At 40.3% G+C, this 26,559-nt stretch overlaps 1 protein-coding gene across 4 annotated transcripts in view; it reads left to right on the top strand.

Moving 5' to 3' along the window:
• map2k4a (mitogen-activated protein kinase kinase 4a) overlaps nucleotides 1-26,559 on the top strand; it is a 135,308-nt gene that overhangs the window by 12,400 nt on the left and 96,349 nt on the right. For 2 of the 4 annotated variants that reach the window (XM_048554942.2, XM_048554943.2), the window contains exon 2: nucleotides 24,996-25,124. The exons of the other annotated variants lie outside the window; for them this stretch is intronic. In XM_048554942.2, the coding sequence (XP_048410899.1) occupies nucleotides 24,996-25,124 (129 nt within the window). The remainder of the gene's footprint in view (nucleotides 1-24,995; nucleotides 25,125-26,559) is intronic. 4 annotated transcript variants of the gene reach the window in all.

The raw sequence follows: 26,559 nt of genomic DNA on the forward strand, positions 1-26,559 counted from the left end.
GGCTGTCTGTACTGAAACTGGTCACTCTTCGTAAATCACTTTGGAGAGTAAAGGCAATTATTGCTATTGACATTGCTGTTACTATTGCTTCTATTCTGAATTATTTTGTTTATTCTTCTCTGTGCTCCCACCACTCCCCAACCTACCATTTTTTTTTAATAGTTTTTGGAGTTTACTTCTGGTCATCAAGCTTTCTGTTATTGTTCAACAGCTGTTAAATTTTCCCCTCTTCTTCTTAACATTCAATAATATTCTATGAAATGCTTTTGATATTGCAGCAAGCTATCTTGGGGTTGCTTCTGTCTATTTCTGATGCTGAGATATTATAGTAATGTATATTTACCGCCGCCCCAGCCCTTAGCTTTGGAAAAGTCCTGCGAATGTTGGCTGTTCACTTAACACCTTACCCAATTTTCTGTGCGACAGACAACTTGCACCGCCCCCCCAACCCACCACACTATTCCCAGATTGTTATATAACAGTTCAAGTTTGACAGTGCAATACAGATCAAACTGTATGTATTTCATGAAATTTCAGTCCCTTGGTGGACGCTGCCTTTCCCCTTTTGACACTGTGCAGTGCTGTCACCTCGGTTTTGATGAGGGAGACTAGACAGGTGCAGACAAGATAGTGTTATAACCCTATTCGTTCTTTGAAACTTTCCCTTTTTATAATTTCCAATGTAACATTTCTAAAAAAAAATTCATAAGACTAGGATTCTACGTAAGGTTCTTGATTAGGTCCAGCACCCATCCTATGCTGCTAAGTTGCCCTTGGAGACAGCAGGAATTAGCATGTATTTGGATTGTCTGCTGATCAGTCAGCACCACCCTCTTTCTACTCCCCCCCCCCCCCCCCCCCCCACTCTGCAGAGAGCCAACCAAAGCTAAGAGGGAGTTCAACGACATGACCTCTGACTGTGTGCCAAAATGGCCATTAAACGTTCCAGTCTGGAGGGAAAAATGAGGGGGTGGAGTTGTAAAACCACACAGCCCTACGTTCAGTCGATGGCTAGTTCTTGGGCAGCTGGGTCCAAGAAAGGATTGCCCTTGGAGAGGAGACACAATGAGTGCCCATTTGGTGGGGGACTAAGAGGGTACTGTTTGAAGTAATGAACAGATTCGAGAATGATATGTCTGCAGAGTCAGTTTGGGTTGAGGTCAGGAACAAGAAAGGAGCAGCCACTTTCTGTTGGGTATTTTTTTTACAGACTCCCTAATAGTTGCAGGGAAGTAGAGGAGCAGATTGGGAGGCAGATACAGGAAAGATTTCAGGAGTCACAGGGTTGTAGTCATGGGTGACTTCAACTTTCCAAACATTGGCAACATTTTAGTTGTAATAGTTTAGATAGAACAGATTTTGCCCAGTGCGTTCAAGAAGGATTCCTGACACACAGTATGTAGATGGACCAACACAAGGAGAGGCCACTTTGTGTTTGGTGCTTGACAACGTGCCAAGTGTTACACCTGTTGGTAGGAGAGCATTTTGGCAGTAGCAATCATGACTGCTTTCACGATAGTCATGGATAAGGATAGGTACATATGGCAGGGTAAAGTTGGCAGGGGAAGAGTGGTTGCAATTCAGTTAGGCAAGAACTGGATAACGTACGTTGGGAACAGATGCTGTCGAGGAAGACCACCACAGAAATGTGGCAATTGTTTCAGGAATGCATACTGCATGTGTATGATATGTTTGCCCCTAGCAGGCAGAGAAGATGTGGTTGAGTGAGGGAGCCTTGGTTCTCGAGAGAGGTCGAATGAGGTAAAGAGGAAGATGGAGGCTTCTGTCAGGTTTAGGTAAAGAGGAACAGAAAAGACTCTAGAGGGATACAAGTTATCCAGGAAGGTGCTGAAGAACGGGCTATAATGGAGCATGAGAAAACCTTGGCGGATAGGATCAAGGAAAACTCCAAGGCATTTTGCACGTATATGCAGAACAAGAGAATGATCAGAGAAAGGGTAGGGCTGATCAAGGATTGTAAAGGGAATTTGTGTTTAGAGCCTAAAGAGATAGGAGAGGTCCATAATGGAATACTTTTTTTCTTCAGTATTCAAAACCGAGGGGGACCTAGTTGTAGAGGAAGGCATTGTGAAACAGGCAGGTAGGCTAGAGGAGGTTATGTTACTAAAGATGATGTGCTGGGAATTCTGAGGAATTTGAAGATAGATGTCCCCCCCACCTTGCTCTTCCCCCACCCCGACCTGATGGGATTTATCCAAGGATTCTTTGGGAGGTGAGGGGGGCCTTTGGTAATGATCATTTCGTCTCCGCTGTCCACGGGTATAGTGCCGGAAGATTGGAAAGACGCAGACGTCATTCCCTTGTTCAACAAAGAGAACAAGGATAACCTCAGAAATTACAAGCCAGTTAGTCTTATGTCAGTGATGGGCAAATTATTGGAATGGGCTGAGATTTATAATCACTTAGCAAGGCACAATTTGGTGGATTTGTAGATCATGCCTCTCAAACCTTATTGAATTCTTTGAAGAGGTGACCAAACCTGTGGATGAAGGTGGAGCAGTGGATGTTGTATACGTGGATTTAAGTAAGGCGTTTGATAAGGTTCCCCATGGTAGGCTCATGCAGAATGTAAGGAGGCATGGGATAGCGGGGAATGTGGCAGATTGGATTCAAAATTGGCTGACCCTTAGACAAAGGGTGGTAGTGGACGGAAAATACTCAACATGGTGCTCAGTTATGAGTGATTTACCACAAGGATCTGTTCTGGGTCCTCTTCTATTTGTGATTTTTGTAAATGATTTGGATCAAGGAGTGGAAGGGTGGATAAGCGAGTTCGCGGACAATACAAATGTGGGTCATATTGTGGAGGGCTGTTCTAGGCTACAAAGGGACATTGATAGGATGCAGAGCTGGGCTGAGAAGTGGCGGATGGAGTTTAACCCTGAAAAGCGTGAGGTGATTCAGTTTGGAAGGACAAACTTGAAAGCAGAGTAGAGGGTTAACAGAAAGGTTCTTGGCAGTGTGGAGGAGCAGAGGGATCCTGGGGTTCATGCTCACTGTTCCCTGAGAGCTGCCACCCAAGTGGAGAGAGTTGTTACGAAGGTGTACGCTGTATTGGCTTTCATTAATAGAGGGATTCAGTTCAAGAGCTATGAAGTTAGGCTCCAGTTATACAAAAGCCTTGTTCGGCCACATCTGGAGTATCGAATTCAGATCTGGTCACCTCATTACAGGAAATGTGGAAAAGTTGGAAAAGATGCAGAGGAGATTTACCAGGATGTTGCCTGGAATGGAGGGAAGGCCTTACAACAAGGAAAGGTTGCGAGCGCTACGGCATTTCTCTTTAGAACATCAAAGGATGAGAGATGAATTGATAGAGGTGTACAAAATGAGCTATAGATAGAGTGGATAGCCAGAGACTCTTTCCTCGGGTGGAGGTAGCTTTTACAAGGGGACATAGTTTTAAAGAACCTACCTCTGACATTTCTCCCGCATCTACCTCCGTAGATGCGGGAGAAATGTCAGAGGTAGGTTCTTTACTCAGTAAGTGGTAGGGGTGTGGAATGCATTGCTGGAGAGGGTCGTGGAGTCGGCCTCGGGCATTTAAGCGGCTATTAGACAGGCGTATGGATGATAGTTTCAGGTAGCAGTGGAGGTTAGATAGACCTGAGGTTTAGGGTAAAAGTTTGGTGCAATGTCTTGGGCTGAAGGGCCTGTATTGTGCTACATTTTAACTATTTAGAGCAGTGAAGGTTGAATGAGAAGACCATTTTTTGGCAAAGGGCCTTAACATGACAGCCTAATTGGTAGGATACTAAGAGGAGACTGTCCAGAGAAGGAACCAACCCAACTCCGACTCTTTCAAAGATTGAACTGTTTCGTCAACAAACTGTCGTCAAGTGCTCAGTAGGTTTCAGTGCTTTTGGAGATTAGAATTGCTAGCTTCATGTTCAATACTGCGTCCAGCCACGTGGCCTACCACTGCTCGCACTATCTTAAACCTAAAAGCTAACCTCCAGTACTAATGTTTTGTCTCCTCTGTCAAGTTTAAGCACCAGCTTGGGGAAAAAAGGGGGATTTTGGGATAGTACTCCAGGTCATTAGTGGTTTTTAAGGTTTGTATCATTGCATTCCTAGAACTTTATGAACTACTTTTTGTGATTAATAAATAGTTATTCCTGTTTTACTTTAAACAAACTGGGTCAGAAGGTTTCATGATAAATATAGCTTAGGGGAACAGGTCCATTTGGAGGACTTGTTGCAGAGCTTTTATCATATTACGGACCATCGATTCTCTACTTTGTGTTTGCCAATGTTCTTAATTCAGGGTCTGAATATTTTTCCTGGCCTAGAATCAAGTCTAAAAATAAGGGGGATGCCATTTAGGGCTGAGTTGTGAAATCTTTTTACTCAGGTTGCCAATCTTTGGAATTCTCTACCACAGAGGGCTGTCGAAGCTCAGTCTTTCAGTATATTTAGAGGTTGATTTTAAGTTTTTCGTCAATGTCAGTAAAGGCTGTGGTGGACAGTATGGTTAAAAGATATTGTTAAATACAATGTTGGTTGATTAAATGGCGCAGGGTTGACCCGCTGAATGGCCTGCCTCTGTTGCAAACGTTGACCTATACTTTGTGTCTGGGGCATGCTCCTAGATGGTCATTATGGAACTCCAGATGAAAAGGGTTGCCTTATAGCCTGTGGTTTCCTCCTTTCCCCTCTGCTTTATGTTGACAGGAGAATGAAGGAAGGAGTAGGTGAGAGTCCAGCTCAGTCTCACTCTTGCATGTGCTGTCAAACCTGCACATCTTTCACATCCATTCGTCCCCATAGGCCGAGGACGTTTATTGATTAATGCTGTTGAGGAGCAATATGGTACAGCTGTGGAAGTACAAGCTCCCTCCTGCCTAGTCTCTCACTGCAGCCTGTGGTGTTGCTGCCAACGCTGCTTCCTGTGACCTCCTGTGCTCTCACTGTGGTGGCAGTCCAACCCTTATTTACCCACCCATTGGCATACCATCCCATTCCAGATGACAGCAGCACAACTTTCATTCCCTCGCTTTCTGGCATCCTGGCTGTTTATTCTCTCCTGCTCCTCAAGCTAGTTTCTCCCTGAAACCTTTCCAGTTCCCATCCTGCAGACTCACTGGTACAGTTCCTGCCATCAGGTTGTGTGAAACAACTCAGATTGTGTTGTTTGCTAGTTCTCCAAACACAGTTTTCCTCCTGCATTTACTACTGTTTAGTGAGCCTATTAGCATCTAACACTGGAGAGAAGCCATACAAGATGGGACCAAAGGTTACAATTCAAACTGTCTGAACTAAATACTCAGTCCAAAAGGCTAAAAAATGTCCATTCAATAATTTTTTTTTCACCCTGTTTTGAGTTTCATTGGAACACTAGCAGACAAGGACAGAAAGGCCAGAATAGAACAAAATAAAGAATGAGAATGACTGAACTGGGAGCTTCTAGGTCTTGCTTCTGGGTACCAAATGGAGGCAAATTGTAAAGTTCTTTCCCAGTCTCTGTTTGATCTCCCCATTTGGAGGTATTTTCATTGTTTGTGATGAATACATTATGCTGAATTTAATTCAAAAAGTCACTTTCACCTGGCAAGAGTGTTTGTTTTTTCTCTTGAATGAGAGAATAGAGGATGCAGGGGAAGAAAAGTAGCTGTGGCATAGGTTGAGAACCAGAGTTTACTGATTTTTTTAAGTGATTGGTAAAAGAAAGAAAAAAGCCCTAAGAGGGAAAACCTTTACATGATGAATGGTAAGTATCTGGCATGCATTGCCTGAGTGTGGTGGAGGTGTTGACACTTTTAGTTGAACAAAGAAATTGGATAAAAATTTGAATTGAGAAAATCTTCAGCGCTGTGGAGAATTGGTATCACTGTGGCACTAGCTGAGTTGCTCTGAGTAGAGGAAAAAATGGGCTGATTGGTCTCCTTTTGTAACCACCCTAAGACTATAATTGTGTGAGGTGATTCCTGTCCTTTTTTTTTCAATCTCTGTGGTCTGCTTCAACAATCTAGGAATGGTTTAGTAATGAAGCACTACTCCTTTTATCCTAATGGCGCTATACTTTTAATATTTGTTTCTCTCTCATCTGCACCACTTGAGGAAACTTTGTCACTTGCATCTCCTTAACTTGGGTGAAGTTTGGGCCCCTGGACATTCTGGCTAAATGATATTGCTTTCCTATTAGGTAAAGCATCTTGATGCTATGTCACTTTTAGTTGCATTTGAAGTGATAACATTCTGGAACTTCTGTACAGCCTTTGAAGCCTCGACTAGGCCGCTTAGAGGGCAAGCACTCACCAGACTCTTAGAAACAGGATGATCATCTTTTTGCTCCCTTTTACTGATTCACACCTCAAAATGCTGGAGGTCATCCATTATTTTGTTATATAACAGTAATCTCTTAATGTTTGCAAAATGACATGGCCACTTGCTTTTGCCCCCTCAAGAAGCCGTAGCTGTTTGGAGTGCCATCCATTTTGTCACAGACCATAATCATGACCAGTTCCTGGCTTCACTTCGTGGTCGTACCGTTAGACAAGTGTACATTCTTCAACTCATCTGGAATTCACAGCATCCTTCTGTTGAATTTCCAATGCCCCAGTGAAAATAGCTAACAACTTTATTTCCTTGAACAGGATGTGGAATGCCATACCTGAAAGTGTGGTGCAGACAGATTCATGCTGGTTTTGGATTATACAAATTTGACACCTGATTTTGCAGTATTATGAACACAGAGGATAATAGAGAATATCAGAGGGGGCATAAACTTGTGGACAGAGACAAGCGAAATTAATTGCAGAGAAATGTGAATTAATGCATTTTGTGCCTGTTTGTTCTACCAATGTGAAGTCTGCAGTTCTGAAGTAAGTGTTGGGACAGAGACCTGGAGTATATGTGTGCAAATTTATTGAAGTTGGTAGAGCAGGTTAAACAATTGGTTAAAAAGGCAATAGACTCTAAATTATAAACAGACGTAGCAAACAAAAGCAAGGAAGTTACCAAGAACGTTTTATAAAAGTTGGTTCAGCCTTCCCTGTATTGTTGTGTCCAAGTCAGACACCACTTTTAAGAAGGAAATGCAGTATAGGTTTTAGGAATGAGGGACTTCTCTTGCATGGATAGTTTGTTCAGAGTCTGGGATTTTTTGATAGAGGACTATTTGATAGAGGTGTACAAGATCAAGAGGTGTAGTTTGTGGGATGGTGGTCTGGACTACATGTTCCTTTCGCAGCAGTACAGAACACAGATGTAATGATCTGCAGTTGAACCAAAGGCAATGCGAAATCTTTTTTGCCTCATTTGGCTAGGGTCTGGAAATAAAGCCCACTGCTGGAAATCTGAAGTAAAAACTCAAAATGCTGGAAAAACTCACTGGGCCTGCATCTGAGGACAGTGAAACGTTTTAATGTTTTAAGTCTGATATGACTCCTCAGAACTTAATCAGGATCTGGAATGTCATGCTTGGGGCTTGGTGCAAACAAGTTCAATCATAGATTTCACGAATGCAATTTGATAAACACCTGAAGAGAAGAGCTTTAGATCATCTGACTTATTTTTGATCCTGTTTCTCCAGTCTCGTTCCTCACTACTGCAATGTCAGTGGAATGTGGTAGTTTGATTGCGAAACATAGGCATATTCAATCAGTTGATGCTGTTTAAAAACCAAAAGAATTGCGGATGCTGTAAAGTCGGAACAAAAACAAAGTTGCTGGAAAAGTTCAGCAGGTCGGGCAGCATCTGAAGGAAAAAACTGTTTACGTTTCAGGTCTGGTGACCCTTCCTCAGAACTCAGTTGATTCTGTTTTCTTTCTTTTTTCCAAGATCGAACTTTGTGCCAACCTTAAGTTCTTCCATATTTTCTCAGTTGATGTCTAAAGATTCATTCTCAGCACTGTAGTTGAGGTTGAATGACTAAAATTCAGTGAAAATTGTATTTTTTTTTGTCTCCCAGTTGCAGGAACTTAGTTGGTCAGTGGACAAGCTTATTGGATTACTACAGATTGGGTATTTTTGATTTTAAGTTGCAAGTTATTCTTTAGTCTGTTATGGAAGGTCGCATTACTATTGCATAGTATTCATGAGCTATTGGGATGCTTTGCTTTGCAAGCCTGGTTTATACATTTTGTTAGTGAATGTTGCAGTCCAGATCAATGTAACCCAACATGAGTGGAATTATGCAGATATGTTTACAATAATTTGGTAATGCTGTGATCTTGAACAAGCATGCTTATGTGCTTTCACAACAGATGGTGGACATATTCCAATTTCTGGCTTAAGTAATTGCAGGCCTTAGATGAGTCTTTACTAATCTGACTGTGGCTGAAGGGCATTTCATGTAATAAATGTTTTCCAGTTCTGAGACTTTATTTACATTGTTTTAACTGGCATGGGAAAATTTCATGTGATTGAGAATTACAAGTTTTAAGAAAGGTATACAGTCACTTAAGCAAATATAATGTTACCCCTGATAACCAAGTGTGAAGCTGGATGAACACAGCAGGCCAAGCAGCATCTCAGGAGCACAAAAGCTGACGTTTCGAGCCTAGACCCTTCATCAGAGAGAAGGGTCTAAGCCGGAAACGTCAGCTTTTGTGCTCCTGAGATGCTGATTGGCCTGCTGTATTCATCCAGCTTCACACTTGGTTATCTTGGATTCTCCAGTATCTGCAGTTCCCGTTTATCTCTGATCATAATGTTACCCCTGTTTCGTCTTATGGCTGCATTATTTGAATTGAGAATACTGAAAATAGAAGATAAAAACAAGCTAGTGGTCACTGTCATGGGGTGCACCGTTACCACCCTTAGTGGTTTGTGTGTTGTAAACAGGCAGTGGTCCCTTTTTTCATATGCTTGAGAGATGAACAGATGTGTGGAGGTGACTTTCAGTAGACATAGCAACAGAATGCAAGCAAGGGTGGGTATTTTAAGAGTTGTTCTGTGCAGTGGTAGCAATAAATAAGTTCATTTTGAAAATTCCAAATAGCAAGAAACCGAACTGCGCATTGAAACCACCCTAACACTTCATGAAATTGTCAAGCTAAATGTTGTCTTGATGTTCAGAGCTCCCATTATTCTGCTTCCATGGGTCATTCCAGTTGATTTGAAGTACTACTGTCCATAAACCAGATAAAAATACAGGTTGATCCAATGTAGATTTTTTGTAATGATCTCTTTGCAGACATGGAAATTCTTTGTTTCATCCTCTGAAATGTCTTTTCTAAAGACAAATTATCGACGTTCTTCAAACACTCATTTTAACTTTCGATCAACATTGAGTAAAGGTTGAAATTTAGGAAATGCCCAGGAGGTTCAGCATTATCTGCCAGTTTCAGGCATAACATATATTTGGTCAGTTTCCTTGTTGTGAATGATGTGGTGCATTTGTTGAAGAGCACTAAATAAGAATCACTGAGTACTTGAACTGTTTTGTATGCCAAGTAGTAGTAATTCATTATTCATCCTTCTGAGGTACATGCAATCAGTGATACATTTTAGGTTTGATAGCTGGAGCACCAGTATTGTCTGCATTGCTGATGGTATCCATCCTGGTGGTATGAGTTATAAACAGGATATTGATAAAATGGATTACTGCACATCGCACATAGGGCCATTTTGACCGAATGACTCCTTGCTTTCTCATATGCACGATAATGTGAGCAGGTGAGATGATGTGCAGAACCGCCTAGTAAACATGACAATGCTATGAAGGATGAGGCATTTCTGTGTTGCAGCTTCCCGATTTATTTGTGAAATGCACATTGTTTTGACTTTTATCTGCTATTTATTGCCCTCGCTGTGTAGCTTTTGGCATACATGCACACTTAATTGTTCATTTTATCCAGGATTTATCGGTTTAATGTTTACACTTTGACAATCTTAAATTGGCTATCTGCTATGGAAGCAGTGAGATGCACCTGCAGTGTTTGTTGAACTGTCACTGTTTAGCAGTTTTTTGAAATGGATTTAATGGGATCTTTCACTTCATTCTTAGTTGATAGAATTTGATTTCTGACTGATTTTTGGCATTTATATTCATGCCTTCAAACAGTTAAGTATTTGGCAGGTATGCAACATTTAAACTAATAGACCTGGGGTTTGATTGACAGAAAATAATGCATGTGCATTTGAAACACATTCTTCAACTTAGTTCAGTCAGCAATTTGAAATTCTGGAACTTTTAACTATGTTAGTACCATTAACAGGGGTTGGGCGTGGTAGTTACAGAATCATACCTTTTGATCCAAGACGTTAATTTCTCCTTTCTGTTTGTAGAATGTAATTTGACCTACAGTGCAGTTGCTGCATTTTTGTTTTCTTGAGAAGCTTAAAGGTAGCTTTAGAGTCAATGTGATGGCCTGTTATTGAAATACTTCTCACAGTCACAGAAGTAGTTAGTGTGTTAATACTGAGTGCTTGGTGAGAAAATTCCTTATGTTTCATCCAATACCAGAAGCTTAAATTTATCTTGAAATACTATAGGCAGATATGACAAACTGAAGTAGTGAAAAATAAAGACATCGGCCCATAAAATTAACCTCGTGAAATGCTGCAGTAACTTAAAGGACAGACAGTGAGGAATAAGTCACCAGTTTTGGCTCTGACTATACTGTTAAGTAGGTAATTGACTTAGAGTCATAGAGATGTACAGCATGGAAACAGGCCTTTGGTCCAATTTGTCTACGCCAACCAGATATCCATTTGGTCCATTTCCTGCCAAGCCGGTCCTATTCATATACCAATCCACGTGTTTTAAATGTAATATTGCCACATCCCCCACTTCCTCTGGCAGTTTATTCATACTTGCACCACTCTCTGAAAAAGTTGCCCGTTAGGTCTCTCTTAAATCTTCTCCTTTACCTTAAACCCATGCCCTCTACGTTTTTTTGGAATTCCCTATCCTGTAGAAAAGACCTTGACTATTCACTGTACCCATGCCCCTCCTGATTTTATAATCCTCTATAAGGTCACCCCTTTGCCTCTGGTCCAGGGACACCCCCACCCCCCTCCTCCCACTGCCTATTCATCCTCTCCCCATAGGTCAAACTTCAACCCTGGCAACATCCTTGTAAATCTTTTCTGAGCCCTTTCAAGTTTCACCACATACTTCCTATAGCAAAGAGACCAGAATTATATACAGTATGCCGTAAGTGGCTTAACCAATGTCCTTTGCAGCTGCAACATGACATCCCAACTGCTATACTCAATGCACTGACCAGTAAAGGCAAGCGTACCAAACGTCACCTTCACTATTCTGTCTATCCGTGACATCACTTCCAATGAATTGTTAACCTGCACTGTAATGTCCTTTGCAGAAACATTTGAAGACCAAAGCAAGAATTAAATGACCTCTGACACTGCATGGGTTTCCTGCATCAATTTGCTTTGTTTGCAGTCTTTCAGCAAAGAATGCTCAGAGAATTTAAATTTGAAGACTAAAATGGATGCGTATACCAAGAGCAACCCGTTATAAAGAAGCAGGAGTAGATCATATGGTCCCCAGAATCTTTGCTATGTGAGATCATGGCTCATGTTTTCCACACTGTCTCCAAAGACCTTTTATTTTCTTACACTTGTAATCCCTCAGGTAATCAATCCTAAATTTGAATATAGGGTAGATGTTCCAGAGATTCACAGCCTCAAAGTGAATATATGTAGATCATAAGAGATCAGAATAGGCTTAGTCCATTTGACTCATCAAGTCTTCTCCATCCTTCAATCATGACTGATTTTTGTTTTTCAGTCCCATTGTCCAGCCTTCTCCCTATAAACCCTTGAGCCCCCTTACTGAAATCTCAGCCTAAATGACAGACCGTTTAATCTAGAGCTGTGCTAACGTATTCTCACTTGTGCAGGTCGAAATATCATCTCTGTGCTTAGCGGGGTAGCCGATGAGATCACCGGTGATAATTTCAGAGCTTAGGCTCAATTTATTTATCATAGACCAACTCTCAATCCAATAACCAATCTAAAGGTCTCTTGTACTCCTTCTAAGGCAAGTATTTCCTCTCTGGAGTAAACAAAAACAGAAATTGTTGGAGAAAGTCAACAGGTCCAGCAGTATTTTTGCAGAGAAAACTAAGTTTAAGTTGAGAGTCCACTGACCCTTCAGACTCAATATTAACTGTTTTCCCCTGCACAGGTGCTGTCAATGTGGCTAAGTTTGACAAGCAATTTTGCTTTTCAGGTGTTTGGCATCTGCAGTTTTTATTATCTTTTCTGGGATATGGTGCCAAAAACTACATGCAGTGCTCAAGATTCTCAAAGCTCTATAAAATTGTAGCAAAACATCCTTGTTCCTGTACTCTGATCTCCTTTTCAATTAAGGTCAACATTTACCTTGCTAATCGTCTGATGTGCTGGCATTTTAACGTTGCGTTCCTGTGTTAGTGTGCTCAACTTTTTCCGAGCATCAACTTAGAAGTTATATGCCTGCTTTTTTTGCCAGATGTGAATTAAACTCATCTTTACACTTTTATTATGCCTTTATTACTGTCCAGTCTTTCAGAACCTATCCTACCTCTTCTGCTATCTGTTTGTTTGTGACCTCTTACCTCACATTCCCATACAACTTTGCATTTTGAGAAAACTTGGTCAATTGCTGTTGATACCTTTTTGGAATCATGAATGCAGATTATAAATAACTGAGACCCAGCAGTAATGCTTGACTCATCTCAGCATGCCAACTATAACACCAGTTCTGAGCCATTATCATATATTGTCAAACCATTTATGTGACATCCAACATACACGTTTTGAAAATTCTGGTAAACCACATCTACTGGGAGAACTGTTGTGCCACAGTGATAGTGTCACTCCTTTTGAGTGGGAAGATCTGGGTTCAAGTCCTACCTGCTATAAAGGTGTACTACAACATATCTGAAAGTGTTGATTTAAAAATGCACCACATCCACGTGGTCTTGTGGCACAGTTAGTAGTGTTCCTACATCTGGACCCGAGGGCATAGATCGGCATCCCACCTGCCGCATAGATCTCATGACATATCTGATCAAGTTGATTTAAAAATAATCTACATTATCACAGGTAAACCAGTCAGTTATCTACCTTACGAGTTATATCCTCAAATTTGAATTTTTTGTGCACAAATTCCCTTTGTAAAACTGTTGAATCTGTATGATTTTTTTTCCCTGCATTCAGACCTTCTGAATAAATTTCAACCAGTTTCTGATGACTGTCAAGCTAAGAGGCCTGTCTCTTCCTCCTTACTTAAATAATCATGTTACATTTGCTGATGTTCTAAAGTCTAGAGGATTTTGGAAAATCCTCACTGTATCCAACTAATTCTTTAGACCTCTAATTATGTAGGGTGGTAAGACTCTGTAGATTTGTCAGCTTTTACTTAAGCTCTTGAACATTTTATTCTGTTATGGATTAATTACCTAAAATTAATCACATCTTACAAATGCCTTTGGCTACAATCAATTTCCGTTATGTAAGTTGTCCTCACCAGTGTTTGCATCTGCTACTTTCTCGTAATTTCTGCTGCCACTGGTATTTATTTCTGTTCCTGGTAAGTTTACTTTATTCCCCATTCTCTGAATCTTCTGACCATTAAAACCCTCAGTCCTCAGGTTTAGAAGAAGGCATTGCAAAGATTTGTGAGCCTCTTTTCATTGAGTCATAGAACCAAGCAATGTGAAGAGGCCCATCTAGTCTGTACTGATAAAGATGTACTACTACCTGCACTACCTTTTGAATGTTATAACACTTCAAGTGCTCATGCAAGTACTCTTTAAATGTTGAGGTTTCATGCCTCAATTACCCTCCCAGCTTGTACATCCCAGAAATCCCCGCCCCACCACCACCAGGGGGGGAAAACGTTTTCCTCAAATCCCGCATAAAGCCCCTGCCTTTTCATTTTGAAATTGTCCCCTTGTTAACCTTTCAACTAAGTGGAAGCTTTCTATTCACCTCAATCTAATACACTTCCACCAAGTCCCCCTTCAACCTTCACTGCTCAAAAGAAGAAAACATGAGCTTATCCAGGCTGTCATAACCAAAGTGCTCCAACCCAGACAACATTCTAATGAATCTCCTTTGCATTTCCTCCAGTATAATTCCTTGCCTCTTATAGTGTGATTACCAGAACGACACACTTGACTCGAGCTGTGACCTAACCAAAATTCTGTACAGCTCCAACATGACCACCTTGCTCTTAGAATCTATATCACAACTGCTAAAGGCAAGTGCGTCCTGAATGCAGCCTTAATTGCTCTCTCAACCTGTTCTGACAGCTTGAGGGATCTGCCAACAACCAAGCTTCCTCTCAACTTCCTAGTGTTCTGATGTTCATTGAGCACTCCCTTGTCTTGTTCCTCCTTCCAAAGTACATCACCTCATATTTATCAGCGCTAAACTCCATCTGCCACTGATCTGCTCATCTAATCAATCTCTTTGTGCTTCTGTAGTCTAATACCTTCCTCCTCAATGTCAATCCGTGCTATTTAATCTAATAACTACATCTAACTATTTTAGTGAGTCAAGAATGGATCAATCTTACTGAGTTTTTTTTGTAGTGTGATATATTTTTGTTGAAAAATTGCACTATTTCTCTAACTATGGCCTATTGTTTATTTATTGCCAGATTTTTTTGGTCTATTTATGAATGAACCTCAACCTGCTTTTGTCTTTACAGCGCGATGTTGATTATTTCTGCAATGTGTTTAAGGCAATAACTGCTCGGAGATGGAGCTTTTAAAAAAACTTTATAAAACTGTCAACTGTTAAAAAATAATCTTTTGTCAACTATTTTGCATAATCAAGCCAATGTACTTGGCACCTACCAGTTAACTTACCGTCCATTGATTATAAACATCTGGCCATGTACTTTTCCAGTGCTAAATAATTGGACAGTTTTGCACAGGGTAAATGTGCATGTGATATGCAGGCATTAATTTGTTGTGATCTGCATCTTATGTTCCCAAGGTTTGATCGATGAGCTGTTCTTAAATGTGCTATGCTGTTTGTTACAAAATCGATCAACGTTTTTACTTTCTAATTTCTTGTGTCTCTGGTCTCTATACTATAATCATAATGCAACATTGTTGTTTCATTAAAAGTTGTATGTTTTGGTATGGCAGTTACTTCCCCAGTGGAAAACTTGTTCACTTAAAAGAATCAGGAGAACAAATTGTGTTTAAAAATCGTGGTGAGCATTTGAAAAATACAGTGGCCTTTTCTATGCACAGTCTGTTTCTAACCCGTGAATCAAGCTAGCATTTGCTTCATTTTACTTTGTATTTCCCCCTCTGAGAAAAGAGACTAACTGTAAATTTGCAATATAGTTATGATATGCAACTTTTTTTGCTTTTGGGTAATATGCTGCTGCATTGAAATGATCCATGGTTTGAAATCGCATTGTTTTAAAATTGCACTGTTTATGTGCTACAGATTTCATTAATTTTTTAGCTGTACAAGTTCAGCGCATGGTGTAAATAGAATTCAGATCATTAGCTATGTAGAATTAACTTGTATTTGTGAAAACTTGGTGATTGAGTTAAATGCTGTCTCATGAGTAGAAGTTATTCCTGGCATCCCAACAAAGATAAAATGACTCCTGGTATTTTAGTCATGTTATTGCGTCTTTCTCAACCCGTGACAAACTGTTCTCCAATCAACCTGTTCGGCAATATTGTTACACATCACTGCAGCAGGTGGACTTGAGCCCACACCTCCTGGCCCAGAGATAGTTCAAATGACAAATTTTTTAGTCCTTTATTTTTGGCCCTAGATAGCCTTTTGTCCTATTATATAACAAATTTGTGCTCTGCCTGATTCTGTGTAAAGCTTGATCGAGTCTGATTTGCTGCAGTGTAGCATTAAATAAACTTTGTAGGCAAGGGTGTAGCTACAGTAAATAGTGACACTAGCTTTATCGGCTGTGATCGGTAAATGTATTTGTCAGGAAATGTGAGCAGAAAGCATTTGAGACAATCTAGCCGAGGGGTTTCAAATTTATTAGTGGCTTGGTGTGGCCCACATGCATTAACCTTTTCACAACATCAGTGCATTTCTGTGTAAAATCTCTTCTCTTCCACCACATGTTTATCCTCTTCAACTGAGGGCAGAGTTTGTTGGCCTCAGGACCCTTAATTTACTTTTCAGCTTAGAAGATATTATTAAAGGCCATTTGTGAAGAATATTGCCTTGTTTCTGATGTGCTCTTTCAGGTATGGTCCACTGAAAATCATTCAGCTGTGGAAGCAATTACCAGTTTTATTTTCCCTCCAATGCAGAGGGTAATGAGAATGCATGAGCTGAGCTTAGCTCAGCTAGCTCTGCAGAGACCAAAGCTCAAATTTAGGACCTAAAGATGTTGCAATTTGCTGTAGAGTGAGACTGACCATATGTAAACACTTCTTAACTTGCATTTTTTTGTCTTCAGAGAGGTATTCTGGAATGCAGGTTTTGTTTTTGGTACTTGTTTTACTGCTGCTCATCCTACCCTGGAATCTTTGCTTCCTTGCTGGGATTTACTTAGGAAAGCACAAAATACCTTCCAATACTTTGACAAAGTGGAAGATATTAAACCACAAAGGGCAAAAGTACTAAATCCAATCCTGTCCCTGTCTGGCATCTAATGTGTATATTGTGACTAGACATTGGACGCCCCCCCAAACTCCCAATTAAAATACACTAACTTTAAAGCTGCTTCTCACTGCCCTACCTGAGATCAGGCGATAGTATGAGGTATCTGTGGTTTCTGCAGAAAATTTGAAATCTGTCCACTAACTGTGGTACAAATTGTTTTGAAGGAAAACATTTTAAGCCAGCTTTTGCTTTGTTGCTTGTGCTTTTGGACATTTAAAAGGAATTGACAACTTAAATCCAGTTGGACGCTAGTGACGTACTTTTTGAAGGCTGTTCGTCTATTTTTAAAAAAACCCAGTATTTACAAGATTTTTCAAGGAATGTCACCCCTATGAACTGCAGAACTTCAGTAAAGGAATGTAATGCAGCTTCAGAATAGTGAAATTTTGGCCCATGATGTCACATCTCTCTATCAGACCATTTCCATTTGTTAGTGCCTGACCAGAAAAGATGACCAAAGTGTTGGTTAAATGAATGGATTTCGATGAGATTTTTAAGAGTGACACTTTGCCTCATAAGCTTGTCAGCGTTCAATGACTGAAGGTATTAGTACCAGTGAAGAGGTGAATGTGCAAAAATTAAGTCACATGAGCTAATTGTTTGGGGAATATGGGCTCAAAGGTGGAAACATAGATCGGCAGAGACTGTAGAAGGGTCTAAAGGCAAGGCTAAAAATCAGTGGAAAGGACACTAATGGGCCTGTAAACAAAAACACATTTGACAAGCTCAGCTTGGTGTGGATAAGTTGCAAGTAACGATGCTTTGGGGCAAGTTGGAATTCAGCTAATACCAAGCAGAAGTGGAAGCTGAAACTGGACTGGAGCCTGTGATATCTGATAGATCAGACCAAACAATAGAAGGGTGCACAAGAGCAGAAAATACAGTCCTAGAAGAGATGAGGATATGAGACGTTGGGTTGGCGAGGGAGTTGAGGTTTAGGTGTGAGCTGCTTAATCCCTGTCAAGGATCTTGTCCACAGTTTTTGTTTGAAAATGTAACATATTCCCTAAATAAAGAGATAACATAGGGTAGAGGTGGACGAACACAGCAGGCCAATCGGCATCTTAGGAGCACACAAGGTGACATTTCAAGCCTAGACCCTTCTTCAGGGTCTAGGCCCGAAATGTCAGCTTGTGTGCTCCTCTGATGCTGCTTGGCCTGCTGTGCTCATCTAGCTGTACACTTTGTTATCTCAGATTCTCCAGCATCTGCAATTCCTGCTATCTCTGATACATATTCCCCAAGCCTGTTAGTAAACTGTGCTGCCACAGCTCTCAAGCCGCAACTGACTTGAAGGTCCTGTGCCTCTGTGGTTTCTTCCCTTTTACCTCTTGCAGCTGGTGAAAGTTTAATATGGTGTCAAGTGCGTTTTGTATTTTGCCATGAGCAGAAAATTGTTGATCTGTTCACAAAATATGCAGTGCCAGTTATAATTGCATTTCGTCCTGGGGCAGAGTAGTCCTCCTTAAGTGCCTCCATTTTAGTTCATACTGAGGATGGTTTGGGGATTTTTCAGATTACAGAAATCTGATGTGCTGGACACCCTTGGAATCTTAACTGGCATCAAAATTGAGCCTCCAGGTTTGCAGACCATTAAATTGCATGTGAAGGTGGTGACTTCTTGCTGTTGAAGCAATTTGGTATTTGCAGCCTGTGGTTTTTACTAGGGTTGGAAAGCTGGAGCAAGTGCCTCCAACTGATCCTCCACTCTAGCCTAATTTTATGAAGTGTCATGAAAGCGGCCAGTAGGAATCTTCAACCATTTTTAAGAAGGGCACAGCAAAGGCTTTCCTCCACCCTGCTTGGTTTTTCTATTATATAAAATTAGTGAGCATTTGACACAAAGTGCCTGCATAAGACCTTCCATTTTTACAGTAAATCAGTGTTCTGCATTGCAGTTTTTGCTCACAAATGGGTTCAATTTGTATGTAGTCAACTGACGTCCCTAGAAATTGATGCTGTTAAAAAAAATCACATCTTTAAATTTAGTAAAATGTCAGTAACCTTTTTTGCATGAGCCCTGAACCAAAGCCCATCAACGCTGAAAGAAAAAATTTTTTTTAACATGTGGTAACTTTCAAAATCTTTCTGTATCCTGACCATTAAATGAATTGCAATTGCCTCATGTGAAATGCTGATGCTTGATCTGCTGTGTAGTTCTTAAGTGTTCCCAGCGAAATGTGAACTTTGTCACTTAATACTATTTTTCTGTTTGTTCAAATTTCCATTTCCTGTAAGATGACAGTGAATAATGTTGGAAAAGTGCAACCTATTTGTATTTTCCAACCTTTGCCCTGACTGGGCATAATAGGAGTAAGAAAATGTGCCAGTGCAAGATAGTAAGTATGCCATTGTCAGTTTAACACCCACGTGTATTATTGATGTATTTTATTGATTAATAAAGTTTGATTACTAAATTGGACCACAACGAAAATTAAATAATTTTTCAAGTTAAAATAAACTGAAATATTTGACTCCGTCTGGCAGAACACTTGAAAAATTCTAAATTCAATCAATCAGAGTTGGCAAGATTTTATGAAAGAGAAACTATGTTCATGTAAGTTATTGTCTGCGTTTTCTTCAAAAAAGAAAACTCCAATGTGGATGCAGGGGAGTTTAGGGAGGTGCTTTACTTAGATTTCTGGCAGACATTTGGAATATAGGTAATTCTCCTATAATGCAATAGCTGAGTTCTTGTGTGACCTCGCGTTATAGAAAATCATAACGGAAAATTGCATTTATAGGAAAATTGCTATACCTGCACAGCAGACAGTTCCTTATCCAAACAGTGACCACTATTCATCAGCTGCGTTACAGCCAATTTGTGTTAATGAAACATGTGTTATTAGGAGAACTACCTGTGTGCCGCATTGGGGACTACTACGTAGAGTAAGAACTCATGATGTTGAGGCAAACACAATAGTGAAGTTAGAGGAATAGTTAAGAGGCGTTAAAGAATGAACAAACATAAATCAGTAATTTTCAAATTGGCAAGATATGATGAGTATCAGTGCATGATCAGCACTAAAAGTATTTATGCTGGAGCCTTTAGCTGATCACAATATATATGAATAACTTGGATGAAAGAATCAATTGTGCGGTAGAAAAATTTGTTACCACAAAGGTGGAAAAATTGTGAAGAGAACATAAACTATTTCCTCTTGCAGCCTCCTTGTGTTGGGCATAAATTTGGCAGATAAGGCTGCTGAGCTCTGTGGTTCAGAGGGATTTTGGTGCCCTTGTACAGGCAGTCCAGGTTACGAATGGGTTCTGTGCTATGTATTTATAAATCCAATTTGTAAGCAGGTCTGAAAACAATACAAAACTATATAAAACTGCCAGCAGTAAGTATGAAAAAACAGCATGTTGGATCTTCAGAATTATTATAGGAACTCATTTGTAAATATGACCATCCGTAAATTGTGAACCACCTGTATGTGAATCTCTCAAACTTGGTATGTTGGTACAGTAAATGATAAATAGAATGCTGGCGTTTATTATTCAACAATGAAAATGGAATCTAAAGGTGGGTATGTTATGTTGTAATTCTATAGAGTATCTGAGAGGCCACAGCTGGAGTATTTGCATGGTTTTGGTCTCCTGGTTAAGAAAATATATAATTGCATTAATGGCAGTTCAGAGAATGTTTGCTCCACTGATAGCTGGGTTATGAGGAACAGTTGAACACGCTCCCTGATATCCATTAGAGTGTGGTAGAATAAGAGGTAATCTTATCTGATACAAAAAGGATCCTGTGAGCACTTGATGAGGTGAATGCTGAAAGGATATTTTCCCTTGGGGGAAGAGATGAGAGAAAGCCGACATTTTTAAAAATAAGAGATCTTCCATTGAAAGCAAGAAAGAAATTTAGTCTGAGTGGGTTGAGAGTCTTTGAAATTCTTCTAGAGTAAGAGCGACATGGCCATTAACTACTTTGGCAGGGGTAGATTTCGGACTAATGAGGGAGTCAAAAGATTTTTGGAGCAGGTTGAAATGTGTATTTGAGGCTCTGACCATATCAGCTATGATCTTTATTGAATGACAAATCAGGATTAAAGGGAAGAGTGACATAATACTGCCCATAATTAAGCATGGTTTGCCTTCCAGTGTTTTGCCATTGTTCAGCTTTTTGGGTTGTTTTTCTTTGGTATTAACCAGAATGCACAAGAGGGAGAGAGACACAACTTATGACACTTCTTATGATAGTGGAAAAATTTTGTGTATCAGAATTCTCATTGTTAATATTTTGTCTATTATAAAGGGGAGTATTCTGATTTCTTTTTTGCGGGGGGCAGAAAACAACAGTATTTCCTTGTAAAACTGAGCTAGAGGAACACCGCAGGCCAGGCAGCATCAGAGGAGCAGGGAAGTTGATGTTTTGGGTTGGGACCCTTCAGAATTGGGGAGGGGGAGTGACCTGGGAAGAAGAGAGAAGAGCTGGCGCTCGGGGAGGTAGCTGGGATGGTGATTAGGTGAATGCAGGTAGGCAGTGGTGGGGATTCTTCAGTGGGATGGGTGGAGTGAATAGGCAGAGAAGCTGGACAGGTTGTGTCAAGTTAAGGAGGTGGGAATGAGAGGGAGAGTTGGACATGGGATGAGGCTGGATGTAGGGAGATTTGAAAACTGGTTATTCACTCCTGGCCTCCTTCTAATGCCTAACCCACCCTCATCCCTGCCTCCCTGACCTAACCAAACCTGTCCATCTTCTCTCCCACCTATCTCATCCCTCCATCCCACTGACCAATTCCCACCATCATTCTCTACCTTCATTCACCTAATCACCATCCCTGCTACCTTCTCCAGCTTCACCCCTCCTCTCTATTTATTTACAGCTCCCATCCAGTCCCCATTTCTGAAGTTGGCTCCTGACCCGAAATGTCAACTTTCCTGCTCTTCTGATGCTGCCTGGCCTGCTGTGTTCCTCCAGCTCCACACTGTTCTCTCTGACTCCACCATCTGCAGTTCTTACTATCTGTACTTTCCTGCAACTTCCTTTGTCCTTTTTAAGATGCCGAGGTGCTTGCATCTGCATAAGTATCTCTTAAAATGAAATAGATTTGTGACCACTTAGCAAATTCCTCCAATCATTTTTACAGGGATCGAAAATGAACAAACGATATTCCAAAACTGTCCCTCATGTCGTAGTAAGCATGAGTTATCAGTGGAAGAAATAAATTTAATAGTACAGTTTTAGAAGGTAGCTACATTAAAAAACAATAATTTGCGAAGTTTCAAACAGTATACTACTGAAGACTAATCTGTTGCAGTACAACTAGTGGAATGGTTGTTGGGAATATTCGGTGAAGGATGACTGGTCTTAACCATAAAAATGCAGTGTTGAGCAAAGAAAAGTCGGACCATTTAGATTCTATGGTTTACTGTTTGAATTTGTCACTTTCTGATCTAAATTTGTTTATTGAAACAGAAACTAGATCAGCGTTGACTTTGATTACATCAGTGGCGACAATGCTTGTTTTCTTTGTTCATGGAGCGTGCATATTGATGCCTGGCCAGCATGTGCTACCTATTCTGAGTTGCCTGTGAGAAGGTTGTAGTGAGCTGCCACCTTGAACTGCTGCAATCCACGTGCTGTGGGTTGCCCACCATGCTGCTAAGAAGGAAATTGCATATTTTCAGCCAGCGGCAGTGAGAGAACTACAATTGTATTTCCAAATCACGATGGTGAGTGCCTCGGAGGGGAACTTGTAGTTGGTAGTGTTCTCGTGTATCTACTGGTCTTGCCCTTCTAAATGGAAGTGTTTGTGGTTTTGGAAGCTGTCTGAGGGATTTTGGTTAATTTCTGCACTACATCTTGTAGATAATACACACTACTACAGAGCGTGGCAGTGGGAATGGATATTTACGGCTCTGGTGCCAATCAGTGCTTCCGAGTGTTGTTCAATGAGGGAGAGTACTCATTTTTCAGCAGAGGGAAGATAGTATATGGTAACCAGCAGGAGGTTTCATTGATCGTGCTTAATCCGAAGCTGAGAGAGTTCACAGGGTCTGGAGTCAATACTGAAGACTTCCAACTATAAACCACTGTGCTGTCACCCTGCTGGTGGGACAGGAAATATCCAAGAATGGTGATAGTGCTGTCATGACATTGCCTGTAAGGTGTGATTCTGAGAGTGTGACTGGCAGGCTGTTTCTTGACTAGCCTGAGACAGAAATCCTAACTTGGCACCAGGCCCCAGATGTTAGTAAGGAAGATTTTTGAAAGGCTGACTAGGCTGTTTCTGCTATTTTTAAACTGGTGCCTATGTCGATGCCAGGTAGTTCGTCTGGTTTCAATTTTCTTTCGAGATTTCATAGCAATTGGTAAAACTGGGTGAAGAGCCATTGAGGGTCAGTCACATACATGGCTGTGGACCTGGAGTTGCGCATAGGCCAGACCAGGTGAGGAAGGCAGATATCCTTCTCTGAAGGATATTAGTGAGTGACTTGAGTTTTTCCAATAAGCAAGGATGCCATCAGATTCTTAATTTCAGTGTTTTTAATTTGATTTTCAAATTCCACTTTCTGCTGTGGTGGGATTTGAACTCTGGTCTCCAGAACATGAGCAAAGTGTTTTATATTAATAGTAAAGTGATAATACCACTAGGCCGCCATCTGTGTAGTAGTAATTTTTAAAATTCAGGAGTCTGCTGCATTGTGTTGCTAAATTTGGCTGTTAAACTTTTCTCTCAATGTGCATATGCTGTTAACTCGCACTTTTTACTTTCATGCATGCCTGCCTTTTCATTTTCTTTACATTTAGTGCTAGTCTTTCTGCCTCAACAAATCTAGATTGCAATCAGGTGAAAAGCAAGAGGTCAGCTGTCTTGCATCTTCCTTTTTAACTCAGTCCTACACTGTTACAGACCACTTTTGTTGCTGTTCTCTGCTAAGATTTCAGATTTTGATTGGCTTCGTTTTGACTTGACAGAGAAACTTGACAATCGTCATTGAATTTCAGTGCAATCAGAGCTTCAGATTTGCAGCTTCTATAGTGCTTTGTTTTCTTTTTGTTTATTTGAGTTTAATTTTACCATTCAGTGCATTGAAAAGACATTTCTTTCTCCTTCCACAAATTAAGCCACTTAACTAAACTTTAACCTATGAAGTTATATTTTCGCAGTAAATAAATGCCAAAGCAGTTAAGCAAAAGATTGATTTGTTCAACATGGATGTAATGTCAATGGCAAAATCTTCCTCAAAACATATATGCTGATCAGAATTTTAAACTAATTTATATTATTGAAGTTTTGATGTAATTAAAATAACGCAATCTTGATTCTTCAGCCTTTTGAAACTGTGAAATGAGGTCCTCTTGCTGAAGATGGAGAAGTTGAAGTATTTGTTCTCCCAGCTTGCAGTTCCTAACTTTTGCTGGAATATATTTGAGTAACTAATTATTTGTAAGAAAGCAGTTATGCTATTTGGATATCCTTCGGTGTGGTGCTTTTTGAACTCCTATTGTAAAATCTTTTAAATGTTCACCTGATGGGAGTTTTCACGCACATCGTTTGAGTGAGCTAAGTTTAAAAGAACTTGGAGATCTTAAGACTCTTAAAAGTCAAGTACCTCCTTTTGCATCCATGGTTAACAAAACAAAAACAAGCTATTGCTTCCCAAAAGAGATCCAGTGTTGCACGACTGGTTTTAATTTCCCGCTGAACAATGTTCCATTTGAGTTGGAATGGTGATCCTACAAACACGTTGCTTCAGTGGTATGCAAAGTCTGCTAAGATCAGGTGTGTTGTATGGTGGGCAATCATCTAAGCACCACAACATAATATTAATAGTGTCTTTTAATATAGGAAACATCTCAGGATACTTTAGAGGCACAAACAAATTTTAGAGCCAACACTGAAGTCTAGGAGAAATAAATCAAAGCTGGAATTCTAATGTTAAAGATGGATTTAAAGGGTATTATGGTGTGTCAATAGTGGGCGTCAGAAAGTGTGATCAGCTTGGATGAAGGCAATTGGAGGAAATAAGGCATTGGGATGTGTGTGGGAGTGTGTTTGGGGAATGGTTCTGATGCACCATTTTAGATTGCAGTCGGTTTTACACTCTTGTCATCTGGTGAATTCATGTTTCCTAATCCTGTTGGCATAACCGGGGCAACTGATAGCCACTGGGGTTTTCAGATGTCTGTCCTTAGAACATTACATCATCCCATTGTATGAATCCCGTCATTTCTGTATTGTGGGACATTTAGAAAATACAATCTGTTATTTGTGGACTTTTTAAAAAAAATTAGTAAGATTCAGACTTGTTCATTGTTGTGTTGATATGTGCAGAAAGAAATTTTCCTTGCTGGTCTGTATTCACTTCTTTTAAGAAGTACCCTGTTTCTTTCTTTGGCGGGTACAATTGCCCTATCTATTACATGTTTTTATTTTGTGTTTTTTAAACAGAATTGAAACACAGAAATCTCAAACAGAAGCCCTTCCTCAGTCCAGATCAAGATCCAGAGGGGAGGAGGGTGGGAAAGTTGGTATGTGGAGGCGAACTTCATTCAAAAAATGAGGACTACTACACTTTTGGTTAGTGACCTGTGTTATTTTACCGCTAATTGCCCTGCCCCACCTATCCTTGGCCAGTTGAATCTTTCAAAATAAATTGGTGCAATTTAATGGTTCTCCTGAATCAACTTCCTCCTTCCTCCTCAGTTGAAATTCCCATCTAACAATGCGTTATTGTTTAGTAAGCCTAGGCTGTCTTTAAATAAGAGGAGAATTTCTTGCTGTCTGTAGACCTGTTTCTGTTAGTAAGTGTAAGGGTGCACGAAGGGGCTCTTGGTGACAAAATTGTAGTGAAGAGCTGGGTTAGGGCCTACCTGTGCCAGATGTATGTCATGATAAAACTGAACAGGTTGATTTAAAATAACCTACGGGCATCAAATTGCCTTGGTTAGTCACCAGTTAATGATGATGATGCTGGGACAGTAGGCAAAATTGCAGATCCCTGGAAGATTTGTTGGACCCAGTGTCAAGACATTTTGTGTTTATGGTTGGTAAGTGACTGAGGACAAGAACATAGTATGCTTCGCACTTGGGGATCTTACGTGTGAGGTTTTTCTTCAGGAATAGTGGCTGCTGCAGCCTTTGAGCCAGTGATATTGATTTTTCTGGAGTTTGTCAATTGTAATTAGAAGTATCTGAACTGAATGTGCTATTGAACAGACTGTTTCGATTTAATCGGTGTGCAGTTGTATGACAGACTTGAATTTATGTTCTGAGCGTGTCTGCATTCGTACCACACTTTTTTGGGGGGAGATGGAAGGAGAATAATTTAAAAGGCTAATGCAGTGTTGACCTTCTGTTAAGTAGGTTGGCGGGGGGGTGGGGGGGGCACGAAAGAAAAAGGATGGCAAATATGTGACAGTGTCACGACACTTAGCTACAATTTATTTTGAGTGTTGTGTCCAGCTCTCAGCTACTGTGAAAAATTGTGTTTTGGAGGAGTTGCATTACAAATTTAGAAGAAAAATATGGGCATTAAAAGGATTAAGTTGTGTTACAAATTAACCAGGAAGGGTGCATGAATGGCCAAGTCCTACTTTTCCAAATGCAGTCACAAAGTCAATAAAATTGCAACAAGCTAACAAAAATGATCAGTTTGCCTGGCTTGCTGCTGCCTGGGACAAAAATAACTCGCACCAAGTTTCATCATTAACAGAAAATATTTCTGTTTGTTATAGCAGTTTACCTTGGAAAAAGTCAGCAAAAAATTTGCAATCTTCTACTATGCAACTTCAAAATATAGCCTTTTCAAAAGCCACAGATGTGTACACGTTCTTCATCCATAATCGAAATCGGAAAAAGGCAAACACTTAACACATTATAGGTGGGGGAAAAAAAATTTAGGTGGGGTAAACAAAACTCCAAGCGTCCAAAATCCAAACATCAACGTAGAAAGTTATTTTCGCTCGACTTTTCTAATTTTACCAATCATGTCTTTAGGATGACGGCTATAAAC

This window comes from Stegostoma tigrinum, chromosome 22 (assembly GCF_030684315.1).
Source record: "Stegostoma tigrinum isolate sSteTig4 chromosome 22, sSteTig4.hap1, whole genome shotgun sequence".
NCBI classification, from domain to species: domain Eukaryota; kingdom Metazoa; phylum Chordata; class Chondrichthyes; order Orectolobiformes; family Stegostomatidae; genus Stegostoma; species Stegostoma tigrinum.